Source organism: Chelonia mydas, chromosome 9 (genome assembly GCF_015237465.2).
Source record: "Chelonia mydas isolate rCheMyd1 chromosome 9, rCheMyd1.pri.v2, whole genome shotgun sequence".
Lineage (NCBI taxonomy): Eukaryota > Metazoa > Chordata > Testudines > Cheloniidae > Chelonia > Chelonia mydas.
Genome location: NC_057855.1, coordinates 79,378,564 through 79,403,822, shown reverse-complemented (window position 1 = coordinate 79,403,822; position 25,259 = coordinate 79,378,564). Strand labels below are relative to the sequence as shown.

The 25,259-nt window shown below is 45.0% G+C and overlaps 2 protein-coding genes across 2 annotated transcripts in view; one reads left to right on the top strand and one right to left on the bottom strand.

Annotated features, from left to right (window-relative positions):
* MTMR8 (myotubularin related protein 8) overlaps positions 1–25,259 on the bottom strand; it is a 168,937-nt gene that overhangs the window by 46,117 nt on the left and 97,561 nt on the right. The gene's annotated exons all lie outside the window — the stretch shown is intronic.
* LOC119567013 (protein shisa-1-like) lies at positions 21,224–23,600 on the top strand. The gene is made up of 2 exons (XM_037908092.2): positions 21,224–21,491; positions 22,912–23,600. Exons 1-2 carry the CDS (start codon positions 21,224–21,226, stop codon positions 23,403–23,405), a joined length of 762 nt encoding a protein of 253 aa, XP_037764020.1. The 3' UTR covers positions 23,406–23,600.

Here is a 25,259-nt window from a genome sequence, read left to right as displayed (position 1 = left end):
CAGACTCTCTCTCTCTCTCTCTGTTGTGCATATCTGTGAACCTGGTTCTGTTTACTAGTTACACTTGTAGCCATCATTACTCACATTTCATTTCCGATTGTAAACAAAGAGAATTATAGGCTACAGTTTACCTATTTTTTCCCCTTCAGGTGGCTGCATAAATTTCTCTCTCTCTTTTTTTTTTTTTTAAGTAATTGATTATTTCATTGGCAAATGATGTGTTTGCCCAGGGAGCCTTATTGAGTAGAAGCATTCCATTGTTCCAGAAGACACCTTAGGGCACAAAGATAAACAACTGCAGGTCATTTATCATCAACACCGGGCGGTATGCTCAGAACACATGAAGTGATGTAAAATACTGTGCTGTATAGTCAAGATGTGAAAGTGACATAAAGCAGTGATGTTGGAGTCCTGGGTGCATAGTTCCCTTCCCCTCCCAGGCAGCTGTGTACAAAGGGCCCAATTCTGCTTCTACTGAAGTCATGGCAAAGTTCAAAGACAGAAGAATCTGACTTATACTTGTTTTGTCTTGCATCTCACAGGCCATTCAGCAGATATGATCTCTCCGGTGGGGTCTCTAGTCTTCATGAAGTCAGTCACCAGAATGCCACATGCTCCTATTCCTGCATGCAACATTTCTTAAAGATACATGGTCAGATTTGGTGCCACACTCCCAGGAGGCACAGCACAGAACCTTTATGCCCCCTTTATGTCCTCCCACTCTGGGATGCTGCAGGGGCCAAAACTGCCTGCAGCATCATTTAGGCAAGGTAGGGGGCTGCTCTAAGATGCACATTTAAAAGGGGGACAAATTCCACTAGAGGCACGGAAAATCCCCCATTTCTCACCTATCCACCCCACCCCTCATCACACACTTCATTTTTAATACTGAATTTCAGCCACTACACTAAACAACAAGCCTATGGAAGATTGTACAGAACAGAATAGTACTAGATCCCAAGTGGGGTAGGGCTTACCTGAATATCAACACATACCACCCTGCTATTTATCAGTCTGGTATTTGGATTATATTTTTAGAAAAATCAGAACTGCTGATCACTTCCCATATTAAATACTTCAAGAGAGTGCAAACATGGCCATGCCAGTTGTTATCCCACATTAATGGAGGCAATGTAAGGAGGAGGTAAAGCATCTGACTAGGCAAGTGTAAGAAAACATTGTCAAAGTATAATGACAGGTTTCAGAGCAGCAGCCGTGTTAGTCTGTATTCGCAAAAAAGAAAAGGAGTATTTGTGGCACCTTAGAGACTAACAAATTTATTAGTCTGTAAGGTGCCACAAGTACTCCTTTTCTTATTGTCAAAGTAGACACATAAAGCCAAATTCCCCTCTCCTGAGGTTATTGGCGTAACGGAATTTGCCCTGACACTTGAAGCTAGAATCTTTCTTCACTGTACTTTATAAATCTGTGGAACTACAGCTTTGCAATGCTGGTGAGATCATAGACTTTCTAGAAGAAGCCAGAGACCATTATGAGGTCTTGGAAAACAGAATACAGCTAGCACTCAGACCTTAATTATCTTTTTATGTATCAGGTGCCCATATTCGACCCAGTACTGCCGAGCAAATGCTTCCCCGTTGGTCTTCACTGCAGATATTCTTCATTCTGTTTTCTCTGTTTCATTGCCTTTTGTGAACCTGAGCTAGATCTTTAAATGCCAAAGCCATTCAATTTCCCATCTGCAAAGGAGGCAAGAAAGTCTGCTGCTTGCCTTTAATTTTCCTGGACAGAGCACGTTGCCCTTTTTGACTTAAAGGATATAGGCAAATCTGCAAGATTTAATTAAAAAAGAAAAGGATGTAGCAGGGTACTGGAAAAAATTACCTTTTAGCCCATGGGCGAGGGCTTTTTAATAACTAAAGATAACAAAATGTGCGTGGGGGCGGGGACTAATAAAGTCTATTGTTCATAGGAACTAAAACTGTTTCTTGTTTTAGTCAAAGTGTAGGTTTTATAAAAGAAAGGGCAATTTATCACATACTTGTTTCATGCAACTCTGTCACTCTCTATGGGCCCGGAAGAGGAGCAGGTATCAGGGCTGACTAGCAGTTTAAAAAAAAATGAATCAAGCAAAGGACGGTCCTGTTTAAAAGGTAATTCTAGCCCTCTGCTAAGTGCATCAGATATGGTGCAATGTATGCCAAACCCTCCTTGGGGAACTGAATTCACTGGAGAAACAGTAGGAGGAATTTGGCTATTTCAGAAATAAAGCTGAACTGGGAGGCAAAAATAATCCACAAGCCCTAAATCCTCTTACCAAGATGACCAAAATCATTTGTGACACTGACAGTTTTGCTTCCCTTTTCCCGAGGTCCATTCAGTTTGTGTATTAACCAGGCCTTCTCCTTTTTCTGCCCCTTATTTGTGAAGTGTGTAACCAACTCCCTGATAGCCTCTCCTCCCCACTCTCTAGTACCAGGGAGATCTTGGGCATAGGAGAAAATCTGCCGCTTTGTGGCTCTGCGTAACTGTTTCAATATCATCTAATTTTGAGACTTCCACCTGCAGAGAGAACTCAATATTTCTCATTCAATGATATTTTTGATAACTTTTGTAATTTTTCTGCCAATAATTCTGTATTTTGGAGCAATACCAAATGATTACCATGATCCTGCAAAGTCATCAACCTATCCAGAGCCCTATGTCTGTGCAAAATCCCATTTATTTCAGTGGGACACTTCCAGGACTGCTCAGGATTATCTCTTTACAGGATCAAGGGTGGTTTGTTCTAAGGACCGTTCTCCATTGCAGTTTCTCCAGCACCACTTGTGTCATCTCATGGACAATAGCCTGTACAACTGAATCCATATAATTTATGTTGAGCTCCCCTCAAGCTGTAGGTGGGGTCCTACTGCTGGTATACTATATTATCTCATTCCATTCTTCCTCTTCCAAATGGAAATCAAAAGCTTTCCCCTCTCTTATCAGTATAAATTATTTTGTTAATTTTATTCAGATTGTGTACATTTTTATATATTCCATCTATAATCCTGTTCCATTGAGAATCCAGGAATGATATTGTCTAAGTCAATTAATCTTTTATTTATTTATTTATTTCGTGGCAAAACTCCATAACTGAAAAAGTAGAAAGGGTAATTATGAAGTTTTTTCAATTTCTTATGTTATGATCTTTTGTAAAAAATTCTCCATCCTCAAAGCAGGTTCTGTAACAATTTGTGCTGCTTTCCAAATTATTTAAACTCTCAGATGCAAACAAATTAATTAAGTAATTAGAGTAAATGGAGTTGCCTTATTTGATATTACCAATTAGTCAAGTCCATCTCTCCAGTGTTGCCATATTAAAGGCCCCCCCAATCCTGCAACTGTCAGTATCTGGGTAGACTGCTGCATCTGGACAGAGACCAATTCCTGTTCATCCACATGCTGTTAATGGCAGGATCAGGGTTTAAGTGTGTATTTCCAGTCTTGGCCTCTAGAGGAGAATAGGAAGACTTAATTTGGAGCCGTCTCTTTTTCCATCTGAATCTCACAAAAATTCTGTTTTCCATTATTCCAAGCCTCTCAGTAATAGCTATCCTTTTCTGAGGGTAACTGTACAATATTATTTTTAATTTGAGGGTTATTAAAGGCCTGCAATAATTGAACCTCAGGCTTTCCTAGCTTTAGAAAAAAAAAATTGGATAACTTTATTGAGAGCATATATAAATGGTGAAAGACATGAGGCAGCCAGTTCATACATATAGGAAATCATCTACCTACCCAAGTTGCATAGATTTATTTCAGGCTCTGGTTTCTCTTGGAATTTTTGCAGTCAAGGAGAGAAGTTAGCCCTGTGAAGTGAATCTAGAGCCTCCTGAGTTCTGTTGCATGTTCTCCTGCTATTTAGCTGTGTAATCACTTTGTGTAAGTCACTTATCTTCTGTGTGCATCAGTTTTCCTGTCTGTAAAATGGGGATAATAAATTATCATTACCTACATCTGAAAGGATGGACAGAGATTTGAGTGGGGGCATGGGATAGCCCAAGATTAACATAGCTAGAGGAGCCCAGAATTTTAAGGCTAACACTGCCTGTAGCAATCCTGTTATTCTTGTTTATGAGAATAATTTCTTACTTTCTTTTTACTCTCCAACTATATATTTGTTTTTTACTATGCATTCTTGCAAATTTTATCACTTGATTGATTTTGGCCATAGGACCCCAAACCAGACCTACTTGGGGAGTGAGGGGAAGGAAATCAGATTACAAACGTTGGACTATTGCATGTTAGTGTAGACCTGTGTTTGAGTGATGATTCAATGTGTGTGGTCTGTGTGAGGCTGAGTTTCCATCCAGTTTGTAGAACCACTAACAAGGATTCCACAGAGACTACCAGATATGTCAGTATTAGGTTGACCAATAACCCATATGTTACAGTCCGGAAGTCAATAAATACAATAGTTCTTCTGATTCACTGTACATATCAAACTTCATCCATCTTGCATGGAATTACAGGCAAAGCATTGGACATTATACTGTAGGAAACAATCCTACTCTGGAAGAGAGATGACCCAATAGGCCTTTCTGTCTGTAGTTTTTCTGACTGTATGATGTGATTCTATTTTATTGATCCCTATCCTCTGCCATGCCCAAGAAGGAGTGTGCTTTAAATCAACCTTTGCACTTCCCTAATCCTGGGCTGGTTGTGCTCCAACCAGTCCCCCACTGTAAGTTAGAGTAGCCTGAAGGCTGCTGTAAATTGCCTCAGCTACCAATTGCCCCAAAAGGACTGTCATGACAGCAAGGCTTGACACAGGGAAACCCAGCCATGCTCTAGCAGGAGGAGGTAGTATAGGAACCACTACAACAGCTCTAAAATTGGGTGATCTTTTTCTGGCTACTCTGGCTTTCGGGCTACCCTGTGTACACCACAAAGCAACCTTAATGCAGAGTGAAATGGGACCATTAGGGTTACCTATTCCTCTGTCCTTCGATTTCCCTTTGTCCTGTCATGTCTGCCACCCTGGGTCCCATTATGTGAGACAAATTACCAGTGACATGTTTTTATTTAGTAAAACTGCAGGAAGTTCCAAGTTCAGTTTATCCACCTAAGTTGAAAAAAGGACTTGGCAAGATTTGGTTTTCAAACACCCAATGTTCATGTTAGAAACGTCCTCAGAGTTATTAGCAATACAGTCAAATGTTGTGCTCTGTGTCACAGTAAGGCAATGTGCAAGTTGCCCCAACACAGCTCTGCCAATACAATTCCATCCTGATCTGCAACAACCCTTATTCCAGTCCTGAGGCTCAACAGTGCATTTTAGTCCTGACCTACAACATCACCTGCTACTGCAGCCAGGACTTCTCCTGTTTAGTCTGCCAACTGTTGATGAACTGTTCCAATTTACTGACACTTTTATGTTTTGGGAAAACATCAACTGAGACTCAAAACTTAGTTTCCATGTGACCTATGTGGCTATGCCTCATTTAAACTGTGTCTCCCATAGATTAAAACTGATTCTTTAGGACCATGATACCAGTTATCTCTGCCAATTCTCCCTATCTCATACCCTGGTAGATTGTCTATAAAGCAGTTATAGTGTGACCATATTTCCCAAAGGGAAAACGGGACACTGTGAGGGGCTAGCGTGAGCCCTCCCCCTTCCCCCACATGGGGCTGGCCCAAGCCGCTCACCCATGCCCCCTCCGTACACCAGCTGCTCACTCAAGCCGCCCCCCCCCCCACCCAGTGCACAGTGGTGGCTTAGTTCCCTCCCCAATGCAGGGTTGGTGTTGCTGCTTGCCCGAGCCCTGTGTGAGCCCAGCCTCCCCCCCTGCACAGAGCTGGCATCACTGCTCGCCCCCATGCACATTCCTCTGCATCCCACTGATCACGTTGGCAAGAGCAAACAGGACAAATGCCCACTTTTGCCAAATAAGTTGGGACATCTGGGACAGGGCTTTAAAAAGGGACTGTCCTGGCCAAAACAGGATGTCATATGGTCACCCAATGCAGTTATTTCAGAAGAGTAATGCAGAAGATCTGATTAAGATTCTGAAGTGCAATTCCACTCTGAAAAGTAGCTTTGTCAAAACAAAAAAACAAAGAACTTCATCACGGAGTTACTCGTACATTGTGTCTCAATAATTCTATATCACACTTGCCAGTTAGCAAGTAAAAGGGTATTTGTTTCCTACCTGCTAGTCCTGCACACCCTGCCTGAACTTTTGCAGTCAATCTGGGTTCTTTCCTGCACATGGATCCTCACTAGTAAACATATGCAGGCCAAATAGTGCCATCCATTACACATGGGGAACCCTACTGCTTTTAGTGAGAGACCGCAAGTGTAAACTGGTGGCTGGATTTGAAGACAAGGGGACTGCACAAGTTGCTTTGCAACTGGAATTTGAGCCTTTGCCCTTCTAGCTATGCTGGCAGAGCCCCCTAGTGCAGACGCAGCATAAGCTGACATAAGGAGTTCTGCAAGCATAGCTAAACCACGTCTCTGAATGACATTAGCTAAGTCAACAGAAGTACTCTTCGGTCAGCTCGTTGCATTTACACCATGGGGTTTGCTGGCATAGCTATTTTACACTCCTATATGACATCAGGAGTGGCCCTAGCCATTTTGGTTGGCCAGGGCAGAAAACATTTTCAGCATGCTCTCCCTCCCCACATACCCTCACGTGCCCCTTGAGCAGCAGAGCAAAACCAAAAACCAAACGCCCCATACAATCAGCCATTCAACAGAAGGGGGAAAAAACCCAAGCAGTACAGGCTTCTGGCACCTCCTGGAAGTTGTCTCCCAGGGCAACTGCCCTGCTCACCTGTCCCTCGAACAAGCCCCAGCTGCAATAGATATGCCAACAAAACTTGGTAGTGTAGACTAAGCCTTAGTTAACATATCTGTTCAAAATGCACAAGCCAAAAGAGACTCTAGCTCATTCTCCCAAAGCTGTGTTGGCTCAGAATGGCTAGCAGGAGTAAAAAGTAGTAAAAACATGCCTTTGTCACTAAGCCAAGCAGGTGTGATTTTGAATATACAAGCAAAATAAATATGGCAAGTGAAAAGGTGCCACTTTTACATTTGCTTTCAGAGTGGCCATCTGGCCAGATCCTCATCTGAGGTAAATCAGATTATACAGATTTACTCAAGATGAGGATCTGGCCCTTTAATTTTAATTTTTTCCCAGGGCACTGCAAAAAAGACCCAGTGGAACCTTTAATTTCAAATAGTTCAGTGGTACCTGAACAGATTCATCGGGGGTGGATTCCCACATGACAGATGTGAACTGTGGAGTCCTAAAATACGCCCGAGGACTGTTCTCCAGCTCACTCGATCACAAATATGGAGCTGCAGCCCCTGGAAACTAATGATTTGAACAGAACAGAGACCCAAGCCAGCTGTTCCTCTTGAATGGCTCTGTGACTGCTTTGGTATTTTATTGTCAAAGCCAGTGAACTCAGCCAACAAGCAATTTCTCTCCTCGTAGTGAGGAAGCTGTAAATATAAACAACTATTATGGCTGTTTTTTTATCATCATTTTTTTTTATTTTGGAAGCTTGTGAACATATGGGTCACAGCCCAAGCCTCTTGGCAAGCTACTGCTGTGGTCCCCAGTCTCTCAATCAATGGCTCCCCCTGGTGGATCACAACACCCGCAGGATTTCATTGTTGAAATGCGTGATCAGAAAGAGCCTTGCCTGGAAGGAAAGGTTTGGACTAAGAAAAGGCAGATCTTGCTGAACTCCTACTGTGTTCGCAAAAAGAAAAGGAGTACTTGTGGCACCTTAGAGACTAACCAATTTATTTGAGCATAAGCTTTCGTGAGCTACAGCGTGTTGTTACTGACCAACCAGCAGATACATCAGTTTCACTTTCTACAGCCTTCCCTATTTACCCTAGGGTTCTGCTGTCTTGTGTGTGTTTCAGAAGATTTGTAAGATAATGAGACTTGGGAGTTTACTGGTTCTGTATTAATCCAAGAGAAAGATTAAAGTCTAGCTTCTCCTCAGTATATGCCTAACCCTTGTTGATGCTAATGGGAGCGGACATGCACATATTGAGAGGAGAACAGCCATCTTTATAAGAGAGAGCTCAGCAGGGACTGAGGCCCCAAAACTGCAAAAAGCTGTGCCACAACACCGCTGCTAATGCAGGGGAGAGGGAATTTGCTGAAGGTTCTGCATAATTAAGGATGCATTGTTCACACCTCTGCCCCTCCCTTATTTCCAACACCTGGGCGTATGCTACTGTAGATGAACTGATGGCGCCTCCGGAAGAGCATATCTCTGCAGCCTGCAGAGGCTGTGGATGCCTTACATCTGTACAGGCTCTCAACATCTGTACAGACTTTCTCCCATCGGGCTGCCAGACTGTGCCAGCTCCATTGTCATTTGAGCAGTATGTGTCCCTAGCAGGTGGGGATGGGTTGCAGGACTTGCACTATTAAGAGTAAAATGTGGGGGAGGGATAGCTCAGTGGTTTGAGCATTGGCCTGCTAAACCCAGGGTTGTGAGTTCAATCCTTGAGGGGGCCACTTAGGGATCGGGGGCAAAAATAAGGGATGGTACTTGGTCCTGCTGTGAAGGCAGGGGACTGTGAAGGCAGGGGACTGGACTCGATGACCTTTCAAGGTCCCTTCCAGCTCTATGAGATAGATATATCTCCATATATATGTGCTACTAGATTGCACGCCCTGGTTCTCATGGGCGACTTCTGATATCTGCTGGGAGAGCACTACAGTGGTGCACAGACAATCCAGGAAGTTTTTGGAAAATGTAGGGGACAATTTCCTGGTGCAAGTGCTGGAGGAGCCAACTAGGGGGAGAGCTTTTCTTGACCTGCTGCTCACAAACTGGGAAGAATTAGTAGGGGAAGCAAAAGTGGATGGGAATCTGGGAGGCAGTGACCATGAGTTGGTCAAGTTCAGGATCCTGACACAGGGAAGAAAGGTAAGCAGCAGAATACGGACCCTGGACTTCAGGAAAGCAGACTTCGACTCCCTCAGGGAACTGATGAGTAGGATCCCATGGGGGAATAACATGAGGGGGAAAGGAGTCCAGGAGAGCTGACTGTATTTCAAAGAATCCCTATTGAGGTTACAGGGACAAACCATCCCGATGTGTAGAAAGAATAGTAAATATGGCAGGCGACCAGCTTGGCTTAACAGTGAAATCCTTGCGGATCTTAAACATAAAAAAGAAGCTTACAAGATGTGGAAGATTGGACAAATGACCAGGGAAGAGTATAAAAATGTTGCTCGGGCATGTAGGAATGAAATCAGGAGGGCCAAATTGCACTTGGAGCTGCAGCTAGCAAGAGATGTTAAGAGTAATAAGAAGGGTTTCTTCAGGTATGTTGGCAACAAGAAGAAAGCCAAGGAAAGTGTGGGCCCCTTACTGAATGAGGGAGGCAACGTAGTGACAGAGGATGTGGAAGAAGCTAATGTACTCAATGCTTTTTTTGCCTCTGTCTTCACGAATAAGGTCAGCTCCCAGACTGCTGCGCTGGGCAACACAGCATGGGGAGTAGGTGGCCAGCCCTCTGTGGAGAAAGAAGTGGTTAGGGACTATTTAGAAAAGCTGGACGTGCACAAGTCCATGGGGCCGGATGCGTTGCGAGAGTGCTAAAGGAGTTGGCGGCTGTGATTGCAGAGCCATTGGCCATTATCTTTGAAAACTCATGGTGATCAGGGGAAGTCCCGGATGACTGGAAAAAGGCTAATGTAGTGCCCATCTTTAAAAAAGGGAAGAAGGAGGATCCTGGGAACTACAGGCCAGTCAGCCTCACCTCAGTCCCTGGAAAAATCATGGAGCAGGTCGTCAAGGAATCAATCCTGAAGCACTTACACGAGAGGAAAGTGATCAGGAACAGTCAGCATGGATTCACCAAGGGAAGGTCATGCCTGACTAATCTAATCACCTTCTATGATGAGATTACTGGTTCTGTGGATGAAGGGAAAACAGTGAATGTATTGTTTCTTGACTTTAGCAAAGCTTTTGACACGGTCTCCCACAGTATTCTTGTCAGCAAGTTATAGAAGTATGGGCTGGATGAATGCACTATAAGGTGGGTAGAAAGTTGGCTAGATTGTCAGGCTCAACGGGTAGTGATCAATGGCTCCATGTCTGGATGGCAGCCGGTATCAAGTGGAGTGCCCCAAGGGCCGGTCCTGGGGCCGGTTTTGTTCAATATCTTCATAAATGATCTGGAGGATGGTGTGGATTGCACTCTCAGCAAATTTGCGGATGATACTAAACTAGGAGGAGTGGTAGATACAGTGGCAGGTAGGGATAGGATACAGAGGGACCTAGACAAATTGGAGGATTGGGCCAAAAGAAATCTGATGAGGTTCAACAAGGATAAGTGCAGGGTCCTGCACTTAGGACGGAAAAATCCAATGCACCGCTATAGATTAAGGACCAAATGGCTAGGCAGCAGTTCTGCGGAAAAGGACCTAGGGGTGACAGTGGACGAGAAGCTGGATATGAGTCAACAGTGTGTCCTTGTTGCCAAGAAGGCCAATGGCATTTTGGGATGTATAAATCGGGGCATAGCCAGCAGATCGAGGGACGTGATCGTTCCCCTCTATTTGACATTGGTGAGGCCTCATCTGGAGTACTGTGTCCAGTTTTGGGCCCCACACTACAAGAAGGATGTGGAAAAATTGGAGAGAGTCCAGCTAAGGGCAACAAAAATGATTAGGGGTCTGGAACACATGACTTATGAGGAGAGGCTGAGGAAACTTGGATTGTTTAGTCTGCAGAAGAGAAGAATGAGGGGGGATTTGATAGCTGCTTTCAACTACCTGAGAGGTGGTTCCAAAGAGGATGGTTCTAGACTATTGTCAGTGGTTGAAGATGACAGGACAAGGAGTAATGGTCTCAAGTTGCAGTGGGGGAGGTTTAGGTTGGATATTAGGAAAAACTTTTTCACTAGGAGGGTGGTGAAACACTGGAATGCGTTACCTAGGGAGGTGGTGGAATCTCCTTCCTTGGAAGTTTTTAAGGTCAGGCTTGACAAAGCCCTGGCTGGGATGATTTAATTGGGGATTGGTCCTGCTTTGAGCAGGGGGTTGGACTAGATGACCTCCTGAGGTCCCTTCCAACCCTGATATTCTATGATTCTATATTAAATTAAAAAATAAATCCTTAAAAGAGGGAGAGGTGGATCACTAAAAGCAGTCGGGTTCCCCAGGTATAATGGATCATGGATTGCCACCTACAACTCATAGTTATCTATAGCAGTCATTGTCAACTACACCAATTAGGTGTAAAAGGTTAGGGGGGGAGGATGTTTGACAGTAGGATAACTAACACTTGTTACCTATCCTGTTGTAAAATCCCCGTGGAGACACAGAACTGCAGTGTTTACAGCAATGTAGCTAGGCTAGGTCAACGCTGCAGGCCCCATGTGGCGCTAGGACTTCTGGGGGCACATCCCATGATTCTTTGTACTGCAGTAAGCTGAACTGCTCTATGATTCTTTCCCAGTGAAAGTGTGGGAGAACTTGACTGTCTTTCTGGGCACACAGGGAATTGTGGGAAGGCGTTGGAGGACAATCAACACCTCCATGGTTTAGCCTGAGTCCTCATTGCCAAGTGGGTGGGTTACAAACCCAAATGAAAGTGACTCACTCCCTAGCTCTAGCTTATCCAGCCAGGCCAGCAAGCTTGGGTTTAAAGCACCATCAAACTCAGATGAGATGTTTTTTGTGTGTGGATGGGAAGGGGGTTAGGGGTGACGCCCAAATTAACTCTGCAGTGAAGACACATCCCAAGATGCTAGAAAAGGAAGAACAGCGGTAAGGGAACTGGGACTGAGCTTTCAAAAGAGCAGTTTAAATTGCTCACTTTTTTTAGCTCACAGATTATTTTGCATTATATCTGAGATCAGTCGGGGAGAAGAAGAGAGAGGCTTTGAGAATAAGACCAAAGTTACACATGACAGAACTCTTCGGCATTTTAATGTCTGGTGGATTTAGTCTCTTATCTCTGATACCAGCTGTGGAGGAAAATTAAAACATCACTTATAAGAAGTAATGGTCAAACTGGAAAAGGATCTGAGGTCAGGTTTGTTTTCATTAAGCACCCAAAAGTGAGGATGCTTCTCTGAATGGACCAAACCTCTTGGTTCTATTCGGGGGGATGGAAATCAAATTTCTAGAGTAATTTTCACTACCTCCTGCTTTTGCACAGGTGAGAAATATGAGACCAACTAAACGTTGGCACTTTTGCTTCCCATCCCAGCTGGAAGCCATGTGTATTGATTTTGTTACTCTATGAATGATTATTACTCAGGATTTTTACTGTGCCCATTCAGTGAAAAGCAAAAATAGTGAAAATAAGGTTACTAAACTATTCCAAACCTCTGGAAAATTTTAGTTCATATGGGATAGTTGAATTTAGGGCAACAGTTTGGATCAATGTTTATTTCATACAAATCACTCTCCCAGCCCGAATCACAAATGCTCTGTTTTAATCTAGATGTTTTTGCTTGCAATTTAATACTGTTCCCAGCTGGCAGCCCTTTCCTTGCTCTACCATCTTGAATTGTTCCTCACCACAGTATCATGTGACTAGAACTGTGCAAAACTCACTGATTTTAGTTCATGTGGGTTTTGTCAGCATTTTAAAGCAATTTGTGCCAAATTCATCCCATGTGTAACTCTGGGGAAGTCAATGGAATTGCATCCGGAAGGAATTTAGTCTTTTCTGCTCACATGGTTTTGTATTATGGTGAGTTTTGCTTTCGTCTAAACCCATATGGTGAAGCTATAACTCAACACTGAAGAAGTGAGTTTCATTCAGCTTGACTGGTTTTGCTCAGAAGTAACTCTGGGTCCATCTGAACTGGTGACGTAGAGGTGTAAGGTTCTATAGACCATATTCCATGCACTATTCCCTGAGTCTTCCAATCACTCTGACCACATGCCGCTTTTGGTTTCTTTTATTACAGACTAAAGCCTTCATTGCAGTCAACACAGGCTAAGCTTTGTGCTGTGATAAATCTTATCAGGGAAATCATTAAAAAGGAATTAAAATGATGGATTATGACAAGTGGTCACAAAAACACAAGCAAATGAGGATACAGCTGAACTCCATAGTGAATCTATGAGTGGAGCATTATCTGACAGTAAATTCAAAACTGTTATAAGGTGACTGATTGGCATGCAAAGTAGCTCTCAAACAAGCAATTCCAGAACTGCCAAGTAGATCGCTACTTGTGTCTGCAGCATGTAAGAAAATGTCATGCAAAAAGATCTCAGGAGACACCAAAGTCATTTCAAGAGAGAAAAAAAGCAGTAAACAGAAAACACTATGACGATTCATACCAAGAAACATCAGTTTGAGGTTTGCAGCTGACATCTGCTAAATCACTGCTTCATTCAAGCCCCTGTGGGCTGAGTGCTTCACTGCAGCATCTGTCCATAAGCAGTACTGTCCTGGGTCAGTCACCAAGTACATCAACTCCGTTCTGGTGAATGCTTCTGCAATAACTCAGACAATATCATTGTTTAAAGACACTGACCCTCTGTGTTTTGAATTCTTGTCGTCTGGCTATCAAACCTAGACCATGTGTCAGGAGCTGCTCTCCCTTTCACCAGGGCTGAAAGAGACCTAGAATCTGTGGATGGCAAGCCCCAAAGCTCCATTTACTTCATCCCTTTGCCCTGTAGATGGTGTATCTCATAGAATCTTCGACAATAGAGATGGAAAAGACCTATTAGGGCACCCACTCTCACCTCCCCAGAAAATAGTGCAGGATTGGTCCCTACATTATGTTTTCTAGTGCTTTCTCTAACTTAGTTTTCAATGTCTCGTGTGATGGGGCTTCCACCAGTATTCTTAGGGGAAGCTCTTGTTCAGGGTCTCCTCATCTCATGTATCAGTTACTGCAACACCTTTTCTCTGGCTTTGACAAATGCAATCTTGCCCCACACATACGCAATCAGAATGTCACTGCAAAGATCGTTTTCCTAGCCCATCCTTTTGGCTGTGTCACCCCTCTTTTTGAATCCTTTGCTGGCCTCCCCTTCTGTATTGCACCAAATATAAACGGTTTGTCTTCACTTTCAAGGCCCTTCATGTCCTATCCCCACCCTAACTAACTTCTCATTGACCATTAAGATGTCAACTCCTGCCACCAGTCAGCCCTTGCCCACTTGTTAAATTTTCAAACAAGCACCTTGGTGCTTTCTCCTTGCCTCCCTCACAGTTAAGAGGAGCACCCTGTAAACATCTGCAAAGCTACCTCATTATCCTCCTTCAAATTCTCCTTTTTGTGATGCCTCTGAAAAACCAGACAATGGTGGCTGGCATACAGTGATCACAGCCTGGCACGCTGACCAGCATTGTCTCATTGTTTCCTCCATAGGTCTGCAGAGACGACTCGTGCCTGCCGATTCTGGGGAGGGGCACAATGAAAAGGTGGGGGCCACTGCACTCTCCCCACCAGAGTTACCTGCGGGATGGGGGAGAGCTTTGTCCATCTCCTGCTGCTACAACAAAGACATGATGTGTATTGCAAAAAAGCTCCAAGCCTATGGTATCTCAGTGACTCCACATCAGGGCTCTGTGTTCTTAATGTTTGAATGTGGTCCCTGCTCTGGCATTATTATCCACAATTGCACCGATGAAACACAGCCAGGCACCAGCAAGAGGCTGCTCACCTAGACACACAACAGTGAAGCCAGCCAGGAGGTGTCTAATAAGGGATTAATGTAAGGGTATAAAACAAGCAGGAAATCGTGCCCCACTTCCATGCTATCCCCTTTTCCCAAACTAATAACCTTATCAGCCTGCTCTCACTCTGCTTCTGATCCAAGAGCCACACTGGCAGATATTGTGTCTTGTTGATTCTCTGATCTACTTTCACCTGGTTCCTGACTGAGGCATTTACAGAATAAACAAAATCTGTTCCTTGCTGAGGGATTTTTTTTCCAGTGTAAGAATAGCTTGGCACCATGTGCAGTGAGCTCCAGGGGAGGGGGTGGAAATTGGGACACAGAGACATAAGCAAATCAGACAACATGATTGGATCCGTTTCTTCAGAGAATGGCACATGCTGCCTCCTCCTCCTCTACATTACATGGAGCAAGGAAGCGATTATCAGCTTGTCCTGTGGCTTCTTCATTAAAGGAGCAGCACTTGGGCTCTGCTAAATTACTATCCACAGCATGCCTCCTTCTCCTAAGATGAAGCCCCTTCACTAATCAACCTCAGCTAATGATCTGCAGAAAGAGGTGTATACCCGCCTGTCGTCTCATCAGATGGGCCTCCTGGGTTTTAGCTTGCATTGTTATTGTTTTATGCAGTGTAGTTGTAGCTGTGTTGGTTTCAGGATATTAGAGGACCAAGGTGGGTGAGGTGATATCTTTTATTGGACCAACTTCTGTTGGTGAGAGAGACAAGTTCTCAAGCTACACAGAGCTCTTTGTCAGGCCTGGGAAATAAAGAAGAGCTCTTTGAGGCTCGAAAGCTTGTCTCTCTCACCAACAGAAGTTGGCTCAATAAACGATATTACTTCACCCACCTTGCCTCTTTGTTATTGTTTATTTGCCAGCATCCTTTCCTTGAATAATAATGTCATAAGCGCCATCCTCATCATTAATACTCTGACACCTGCATTAACAGACCCAACCTTGCCCAAAGCAATAACTCTGACTTGTCCTCAAGCATTCTACAGTGTGATAATTAAGATCATTAAGAATACTGATTCTTCACTTGCTTAGACCACTGTAAATCAGGAGTAGTTCCAATCAGCTGAGTTGCTCAACTGTAAATGAGTGAGAACCAGGCCCCAACTCCCTAATGAGACCAGAAACTGCTCAGAACTGATTTTAGATACAAAAGCTTCAAGGCCAGCTAGACAGCTTTGCTCTTCAGTGCCCATAAAGCACACACACTGGACACACCCATGGTGAAAACCTTGCCTAACCAATCCCAGTCTCCACCTCATGGGCTCTGCATTCCCATCCCAGTCTCTTTGCATGGCCAGCACCGGTCTCCCATCCAGGCCACCCGTCCAAGTCCCAGTCTTTCCTCAACCTTGGCTTCCCGTGCCAGTTTCCTTGTTCAGCTAGTCCCAGTCTCCCCCTGGGCTCCTTATCCAATCTCAATCTCCCCACTTCCCCTTCCCTCTCCAGGCACCTTGTCCCATTCTCCCCAACTCATGTTCCTCATGCAATCTCAGTCATCACCCATCTTTGTCCCAGTCTTCCCCCTCCCTCATACCCCGCCCCCGCCAGGCTCCTTGTCCAGTCTCTGTCTCACCATCCCCACTTGCTCCAGTGCCTATTCTCGCCCCAGTAATTAAACCTGGACTCTGAACTAGCCCCTCATCTCATGGGTTGACCCCTCAACATGAGTTAAGGAGTACTGGCAGATCAGTGAAGAAGAAGCCTGCGGTATTTCCACTTGTTCTTTAGCTAAGCAAAAAAATCCAGTGTCCAAGGCAGTCAAGGCAGCACTTTCATCAACACTAAATCTCAACTCCTCAGAAAGGATGGCGGTGTTGCAGCATCGTGAAGTATACCAGTGAGTTGTAGTGAGCGCCCCGCCTGGTGGGTAGCAAGTGAGGCAGATGACATTAGTGGTGCACAGCCAGGGGTGAAAGTAAGTTGAGTGACTTACCGGTATGCTGGGGCCAGCTCTGGCCCCCGGAAGGGGCGGGGTGGAGGGGGTCAGAGCCAGCCCCAGCCCACCATGTAAGGTAAGTGCCCCCCCCCTCGCTGGGGTAGCAGCAGCAGCCCGGGGCTCCGGGGGCTATTTAAAGGGCCCAGGACTCCCCTCTTCTACTGCCCCGCCCCTTTAAATAGCTGCCGGAGACCTGGGGAAGCGGGGGTGGGGGGTCCAGCGGCTATTTAAAGGACTGGGGCGGCAGAGGCAGCTGGAGCCCCCGCTACCCCAGGGCTCCAGGGGCTATTTAAAGGACCCGCGGCTCCCCTGCTTCTACCACCCCGGTTCTTTAAATAGCCCCCGGAGCCCTGGAGTAGTGGCGGCGGGGCTCCGACGGCTATTTAAAGGGCCGGGGTGGTAGAAGCAGGGGAGCCCCGGGCTCTTTAAATAGCTGCCGGCGCCCTGCAGCCGCTACCCAGGACTCCAGCAGCGGGGCTCCGGAGGCAATTTAAAGGGCCTGGGGCTCCAGCCACTGCTTGGAGCCCCAGGTCCTTTAAATTGCCCCCTGGGGAAGCCGGGCTGCCCCAGTACGGTGCACCGGCTCTTGCCAGTACACCGTACCGGGGCGTACCGGCTTACTTTCACCTCTGTGCACAGCCAACATGGGATGGGACGAGATGGGCTGAATTACAGTGTGTGCATATACAGATACACATGGTGGTATGTGACTGGTTAGCTATAATTGAATTTTGTATAATTTCTCATAGGCAAAATGTATTCAATAACTGCACTCATGAAATGTAAAGAGCTCAGTGACTGCAGGGCACCAAAGACATTTCCCAAAGTATTTGAATGGGAATTAGTGAGACAGTTCTCCGTAGGCACAAGTTCTTAGGGGCATTTTGTCAAAACACATTTCATTGCTGCTGCAGGACAACTGCTAATAGAGAATGTTCTTATTAATGTACTTATTATGCCTCATGCAGTACCATGTATTTATTATGGGCCCAATCCTGAATGTTGTGAGTGACTGTTTTCAGGGAATTAGAATGGAATAGAATAGAATGGAAACTGTTATCATTTCACATTTACTACAGCTACTTGCAACCAGCACCCCAGTCTGTCTGTATAGAGCTTTTCAGGTGCAAGGATCCCAAAGTAGTTCACAAGTTGTATATGACAGGTTTCAGAGTAACAGCCGTGTTAGTCTGTATGTGCAAAAAGAAAAGGAGTACTTGTGGCACCCTAGAGACTAACCAATTTATTTGAGCATAAGCTTTCGTGAGCTACAGCTCACTTCATCGGATGCAACATACAATCTTTGGACCATCCACACCACGTCTGTGGTGCAGCCGGCTCTGTGGCAGCAGCCAGGTGGACGATGAGAGCACAGTCCACTGCACAACCATGTGAAGAGGGGAGATTTTGGACAAGGGCACTATAGCAGCCCCCTGAATTTATAAAAAATGCTCTGGGATGTTCATGTCCATGCAGAGCATATGTGAGCTCAGGTTTTAAGGATTTACCTGTTGACTGAATGAGGCAGGGGACCTGAGGAAAAAAAGTAATACATGACCATGTAATTAATGACTGTCATAATGCACATGGGGGTTGAACCAAGGTTGCACAGACAACCTTAATTCAGGCATTTCCTAACTTCAGAGTGCTTGATTTCGCAACCTCAATAGTGTACTTTCAATGTAACAGGTGTAGGAGGTTAATTTGATTATTATTATTGATGTTTATTTTATTGCGACAAAGCACCCTCTCAGCATTTACTCTGTTCTTAATCATTAATAATAAAGATGGAAGTTAGTTTGGTTTAATATAGCTAGGGGTCTATGCCTAAATAAACCATCATTTGCTTTAAGACAAATCTGACAGCTTGTGACTGGACAGAATATAAAGCATCTTCCCAGTTGTTTATGGGACCAGTCCTGCAAGGTGCTGTGCTCACTCACCTCCCATTGTCTTCAGACTCTGTTCTGTACCTTGTAGGGGGTGCTCAGCACTTTGCAGGATGAGGTCCTTTGCAAATCAGTCAACCTGTCTCTTGCAAAGCTAAGATGCAGCAGGGCAGAAAGTATATCTCCATTTACTGAGCAGCGTTTGGAAATATCTCGTTACACTGAAATCTAAAAAGAAAAGGAGTACTTGTGGCACCTTAGAGACTAACCAATTTATTGCTCAGATAAATTGGTTAGTCTCTAAGGTGCCACAAGTCCTCCTTTTCTTTTTGCGAATACAGACTAACACGGCTGTTACTCTGAAAACTGAAATCTAAATAGAGTTTTCATTTAACATTTTGAACAGACAAGAGGAATCTCCATAAACATGTTTGCCAAAGAGCCAATTAAACAGTGATGCATGAAAGGTGACAGACTGCCAGAGGTGATGAGAGCTGAAGTCTTTGGCAGATTGGAAATAGGACTCAATTGAATCTATGAAATTGTCAATACAGCATAAATATGCATGCCGGTCTGTAATGTTATAACAGGAGTAATCAGAAGGGAGATCATTTTGTGCTGTGTTTCTGTGTGTTTGCAGAACTGGACTCTGTTCTGTATCCACTATCTGTAATTAATGGCAAAACTCCCTTTAAACTCAATGAGAACAGCTTTTATGTGCATTAATGAATGCTGCATTTGTAAAGAGTTTTACATCCTGGAATCTTAAAGCAATTTGCAAACACTGCTGCCAATTGTTCTGATCGGGGTGTGAAAGATGTTGCCTTACCTGCTGATTTTCTCATGTGATGAGCACCACAACCATAGGCACGGGAACTAGAGGTGCGGGGGATGCTTCAGTACCCCCTGGCTCTGCGCCCAGCCCCATAAGCAGGGGCCCGGCTCCTGGGTCCACGCCCGGGCTCTGCTCCTGGCTCTGCACACGGGGGCCTGGCTCCTGGGGCTCCCCTGCCGCCAGCTCTGCGCCTGGGGGTCCCGACTGCCGGCCCTAGCCTCGGCCCCCTTACCCCTGTCTAGGTCTCCTCCTCCCAGAGACACGGCCCTGCTCCCAGCCCCAGCTCGGGGAATGGTGGGCGGGAGAGAGGGGCTGGCTTTTCAGCTCCACGATTAAAAATGTTCCAGCACCACTGACCACAACTTCCACTGAGGTCAATGGGAACTGTAGGTGCTCAGGATCTTGGCCCCATCTAGTTCTCTCCTCACTTATGACCATGTGTTTAAGTGTTTGCAGGATCAGGGCCTTGAAGTTTTGCAGGGCTTTAGGACTGTTCAAGAACATAGATCTTGTTTACACTATTTAGGTGGGATCTACAAATGTATTCAAATCAATGGACGTTAGGAGCCTAAATACCTTTTCGGATCTGGGCCTTTCCTACAAATGTAATTGCAGGGACACTGGTCCCCAAACAGAAGAGGTTTACACCCATGCTCTATACCAGGGTTTGCTCTAGTAGAGCTACATCAGTGTAGCGCCACCGGACGCTAAAATCTCAATGAAGACGTGCCAGAAGCAAAGCCTGGTCTTTTCCTATTGACAATGAAAGACAGTGTCAGGCACTCCTGTGTTGTAAAAAGGTCTTGGCAACACAGTGACTTTTCCTATGTAAATATGACCAAGGGCTTCTTAAAATATGCATCTTGTTCCCTTGAATGTGCTTTTGGATTCATGGATTGCTCTGAGCTTTGTGAGGCAGATTTGTGGCAGGCTCTTCGCAGGTTTCAGCCTCCACACCTTTAACTATGCGCAGAAAACAGCACTGCTTGGGTAGTATTTGGAAATATAGGCCTCTCAAGATGTATTTTGCCAAAACGTTTACACCAAAATCCTGTTCTGTATACTCACATACTTGATTATCCATGTTAAACAAGGCAAACAGTGGCTTATCTTCCATTGTGTTATACAAATGTCCCTTAGCAATTTGTAGCAATTACACTAAAGAGCCCTCTGGAAGCTGGCAGTAGATGTGCTTTCCTTCTGTTTGTGAAATTTAATTTCTCACTTGTCATCACGCATTGTTTTTGCTCATTCCCCAGCTGCCCCCCTCTGACACCTCAGCTCATCTGCCTGCCCCTAAGGGAATGGATCTTTGGTACCAGGCTAGCCCTGTGCTTGCTGCATCCCACGCTCTTAAGTGTTGGCTAATTGTGCCCTTGTTTGGGACAATGGCTAATCAAGTGTTTGAGATGTGCCGTCTCCAGCAGGAACCAGAGGCTCTTCCCTGCTGGAGTTTAGGATGGGTAATGAGGGGGTGGGATAGATAGGCCAGGAGGAGCTGAGAAGGGTTTCAAATTGAGTGATTCCTTGTTTGTTGTTGGGAGGGAGGGGGAGAGAGAATTGGAGGCAGGTCACTGGACAGGGGATAAAACCTCCTGAGCCCTGAGCTGAGCAGAGCTTTACACCAGGGCCAGTGGGAAGGCAGTAGAAACAGCTCACAGACTGGCAGGAGGAGGAGGTGGCAGCCATACATCCTGGTGGGCTGATTGCAGGTGCAGAGGTACCCTGGTGGCTAAAAGAATCGGGAGGGAGCCTGGTCTGAGCTGCTAGGGGGTGCCCTAAGCGACTGGGGAGTTCAGAGCATGTGGACTAACCAAGTGACAGGCTAGGGGGGGTCTCCAGTCTGAGCCCTGTGAAGGAGGGGGCGAAAGGCAGGAACGCCGAAGGTGTCTGTGCCATGGAGAGGCGGCCATTGCGTGTCCTGGTGCTGCTGCTGACTCTGGGGGGCACCTCTGGGCAGGATGGAGAGTACTGCCATGGCTGGGCGGACAGCTCACAGCTCGGGCACAGGGGCTTTCGGTGCCCGGAGCACTATGACAGCCCAGAGGCTACTCTGTGCTGCGGCAACTGCAACCTGCGCTACTGCTGCTCAACCAGAGAGGCCCGGCTGGACCAAGGCTTGTGTCCTAGTGACCATCACCAGACCAGTCCCAAGCCTCCATCAGGTAACAGGCTCCTTCTGCACCTGCAGGATAGGGGGTGGACTTCATCAGAGACCTGGGTTCTGCTGTGCACTGTAGGGGGCTGAGATGATTTTAGATCCATCACCCCAAAACTCTCCCTTTACAGTTCCACATCTAATCCCCCCATTCACCACCTTCAAAGCTCCAGCTGCTCAACTCAAGCCTGCTCCCCCTTTAGAGCTCTAGACATCTTGACCCACAGTGGGACCCTGTTTAAAGGGGAGTGAGTAAAGAAGAGTATTTCTGGGCTCCCCTCCCCTATTGTTTTAAAAGGGAAGTCTAGTTCCCTTGTAGAATGCAAAGTGGCCCATAGCTGGTATTGGCAGAAAACTGCCTCGGCATTAGGCTATGCTAATTAAGGGCTGGTCCATTCATGGAGTTAACTGCTCCTGACTAACTCTAAACTCTGTGTGTGGGCACACTTATTCTGGAATGAGTGCCTTGTTTCTGTTCAGATTAACCCAAACTCCCTGGAATCATTCAGGAATAGCCATTGCACTTTAAATTCAGACCCTGCTTTAATCAGAAACACCTTCCAACTGCAGACAAGCCCTAAGGTACTGTTGGGGAAGGAGAAGGGAAATGGGTGATCTATCAGCAGAGCTGAGTGTGATGTAACCAGGATGCCTTAGACTAAATTCTAGTGCTGCAGGTCAGAGCCAATGGATGATGTGGGGTGGAAACCAGGCTTCAGCTGAGGTTCTTCTTATTTAGCATTTGGGGGCTTAATGTAAATGCGAAGGACTGATCAGGCACCATTGAGCCACAGCTCTAGGATTTATGTTCCAAGGTGAAGAAAGCAGAATGTGGGCTGCTGTGACTGCTAATGTGCTGGGTGCTCAGAGGCCTCTGGTTCCTTACAAGTTTCCTAAAATGGTGAACTTTGGGATTGTAAAAATTGGGATTGCAAGATCTAGAGCTGCTTCGCGACCATATCTAAACTCCTGTCCTGTAAAGGTAGATTCTACATGGCATTCGTCACTAATTCTATAAAGTAAACAAGTTATGGGCTCAATTCTCTGGTCCTTTGCATCTTGTATTGTCACTTATACCTGAAAACAATAGGTGTGAAATGCTGCCAGATCAGAATACTAGTCTCAAAAGCACTCTGCATAGGTGTAAATGACTATCATAATTTGGAAAGGTAATGGCGCCCACCTCTAACCGTCTACCTGGGCTTAGGCCAAGACTTCATTCTAGTTTCTCATTGGCAAGAGTCCATCTTGGTCCTGCTATTCATTTGGAGAGTTAATGGGTAGAGTGCAAGACTTTGTGGTGATGCTTTAAAGATTTAGTGAAACTGCTCGGTATGAGACATGATATAGCTAGGGAAATATCTGTAAATGATGACCTTAGTAAATACTAAATGACTGACTTATCTCTCTGTATTCTCCATTTCCAGTGCCCATGTACTTACCTTTCCTCCTTGTTGGGTCCATATTTGTGGCTTTCGTTGTCATTGGGGCCTTCATTGGTATTTGCTGCTGTAGATGCCTGAAATCCCAGGATGAAGAGCAGCAACATGGGCCTGCACCAATCCAGAGTCGGCTGCTGGAAGCTGCTGCTCCTCCTTGGTTCTCCAGTTCCAGCTCCAGTTCAGCCACCAGATGCTCCTTGGGTAGTCTTCCTCAGACCAGTAACATCTGCCTGAGCATGGCTCCACCTTTTCCCATCATAGGTTCCTCTCAAGGAGCCCAGTTCTTGCCTCCTACATTAACCAATGGACCCCTTTTGCAGCCTGCATGTACTAATTACGGAATACCAACTGAGCATACTATCATAACAACTCCAGCATCTTTCCTTAATAGAGCAGTCTATGGACAAACTTCTTACTATAATTTTCCTGTAAGTGCCATGCATGGTGACCAAACAATGTACTCAGGCGTTCATGTCTAAGATGACCTGTAACTGCAGAACTCCATATTGTAAAAATGTAGGGTGCTTTTTGGACAAAGTTAACAAACAGGAAGTAATACAAACTTCTGAAATCATTAGCATGTGTGAAATGAGAATCCTGTCTTTATATCTATTTGGAAAAAATAGGTCTCATTTTAATTGTTTAACCAGTTAATTTAGTATGTACTGTACTACCTTGGGGCTCAGGTTCAGTCTCCATGGTTCATTCATTTCTTGGCATGTTTTCTCCTGGCAGGGCTAATCTTGGTGGGGGTTTTAATTGTGGACAGCTGCCCACTGGGGACTGGAGCAATATTGCCATACTCCTTCCCATAGGCAGTGAACAGCCAGCAGATCTTGGCACTCCTGGTCAGTTACTAACTTAGGTTAAATTTGAACCCAGCTACCTAGAGGTTTTTCTTGCCCATTACCAAATGCCTTAGCCATTCCGCAATCTTGACAAGACTAATTTTGCATTATATTTTAAATGGCTTGTAGAGTACTTTCCCTGCTTAAAAACTAGTGGTTTTATCTTAAAGGGACATTGTCAAATCATGTCTTTGCCTGAATTTTTATCTACATCTGACTGTTATAAAACAAGCTTATTCTAAGCAAAAGGGATCAGAAGGGAGAATGGAAAGTCTTGTTTTTCTCTCTTACTGTGACTATACTATGCATTTATTAGCATCACACATAGTCAGTTTCACTGTTGTTTGTGTGGGCCCATACTGACAGGGAACAAAATAACATTCAGAAAATGTGAATGACTGTAAAAGCAAAAGTTGGCAGAGGGCTAGGGGGCAGGTGGAGTATCTGAAAGTACTTTTTACCTTTTTTTGACTGGATGTCAAGTTGATGGTGACTCTAAGACTGAACATGCTGCTGACGAGCTGTCAGTTAAGTCCTGCTACAGGAGCAGCTTTTAGGCCAAAACTTTTTGTAAAATGTACTTTGTGTCTGTGCAGATTATTGGAGAAAATAACTTTGTGATGGCGTATTTGTTGCTCCCTATCTTGTAATGGTTTAGTGTAGCTCTCGCTATGCAACATCTACAAAAAGAGACCTGCTGACTGATTATAAGACATTATGAAAAGGCTTTTTTATAACTGGGTGGGGAAAAGGAGTGAAACGTGGCGAGAACCTCCACCTGTATAACACTACTTCCTTTTTCTTTAGCTTCTAGTAGAGAAGAAAATCCTATCTATTTTGACTTAAAACACTGTTTACACTCTCAACAAGGAATTATCTTCAGATGTGCATTGCCTAATTGCAGCCATCCTTCACAGCAGGAGTTAACAGCAGGATGCTGATATGAAGAGGTTGACAAAATATGGTGATCCCGGCTGCTGGAGAGTCGAACACTTCCTTTGGTCAAAGAAACCGGAGAGTAATTACTACCAGAGGCACATTAAAATAACTCCACAGACATTGCCAGTAGAAGCAGGTGCCAAGGATTAAAGTTGTATGTGTAAAAGAACAAGAACTTAATCTTCAGCTGATTGGTCAGGAGCTTAAAATCTGCATAATAAAGAGGCTTTGATGACTTCCTGGGAAGCAGATGGGGCTAAATAATCTATTCTGTAAACATAAAATCCATCAGAATATTTGTATTCTTATTGTACTGATGTGGAGGCGTCTCACATCTAATGCTATTGTGTAATGTGTCCAATCATATAGATGCTAAAAAGGGCACACATTTCTTAGTATCCTGGCTTGCAGTGGGGGAAGCAATGCACCCTGGTAAAATAATAGGCTCAATTTTCTGCTCATTTGCACTGGCGTAAATCAAGAGTATTTCCATTAAAATTAATGGATTTACAGTAGTGTAACAAAAGGGGAAATTGGTCCCAATAT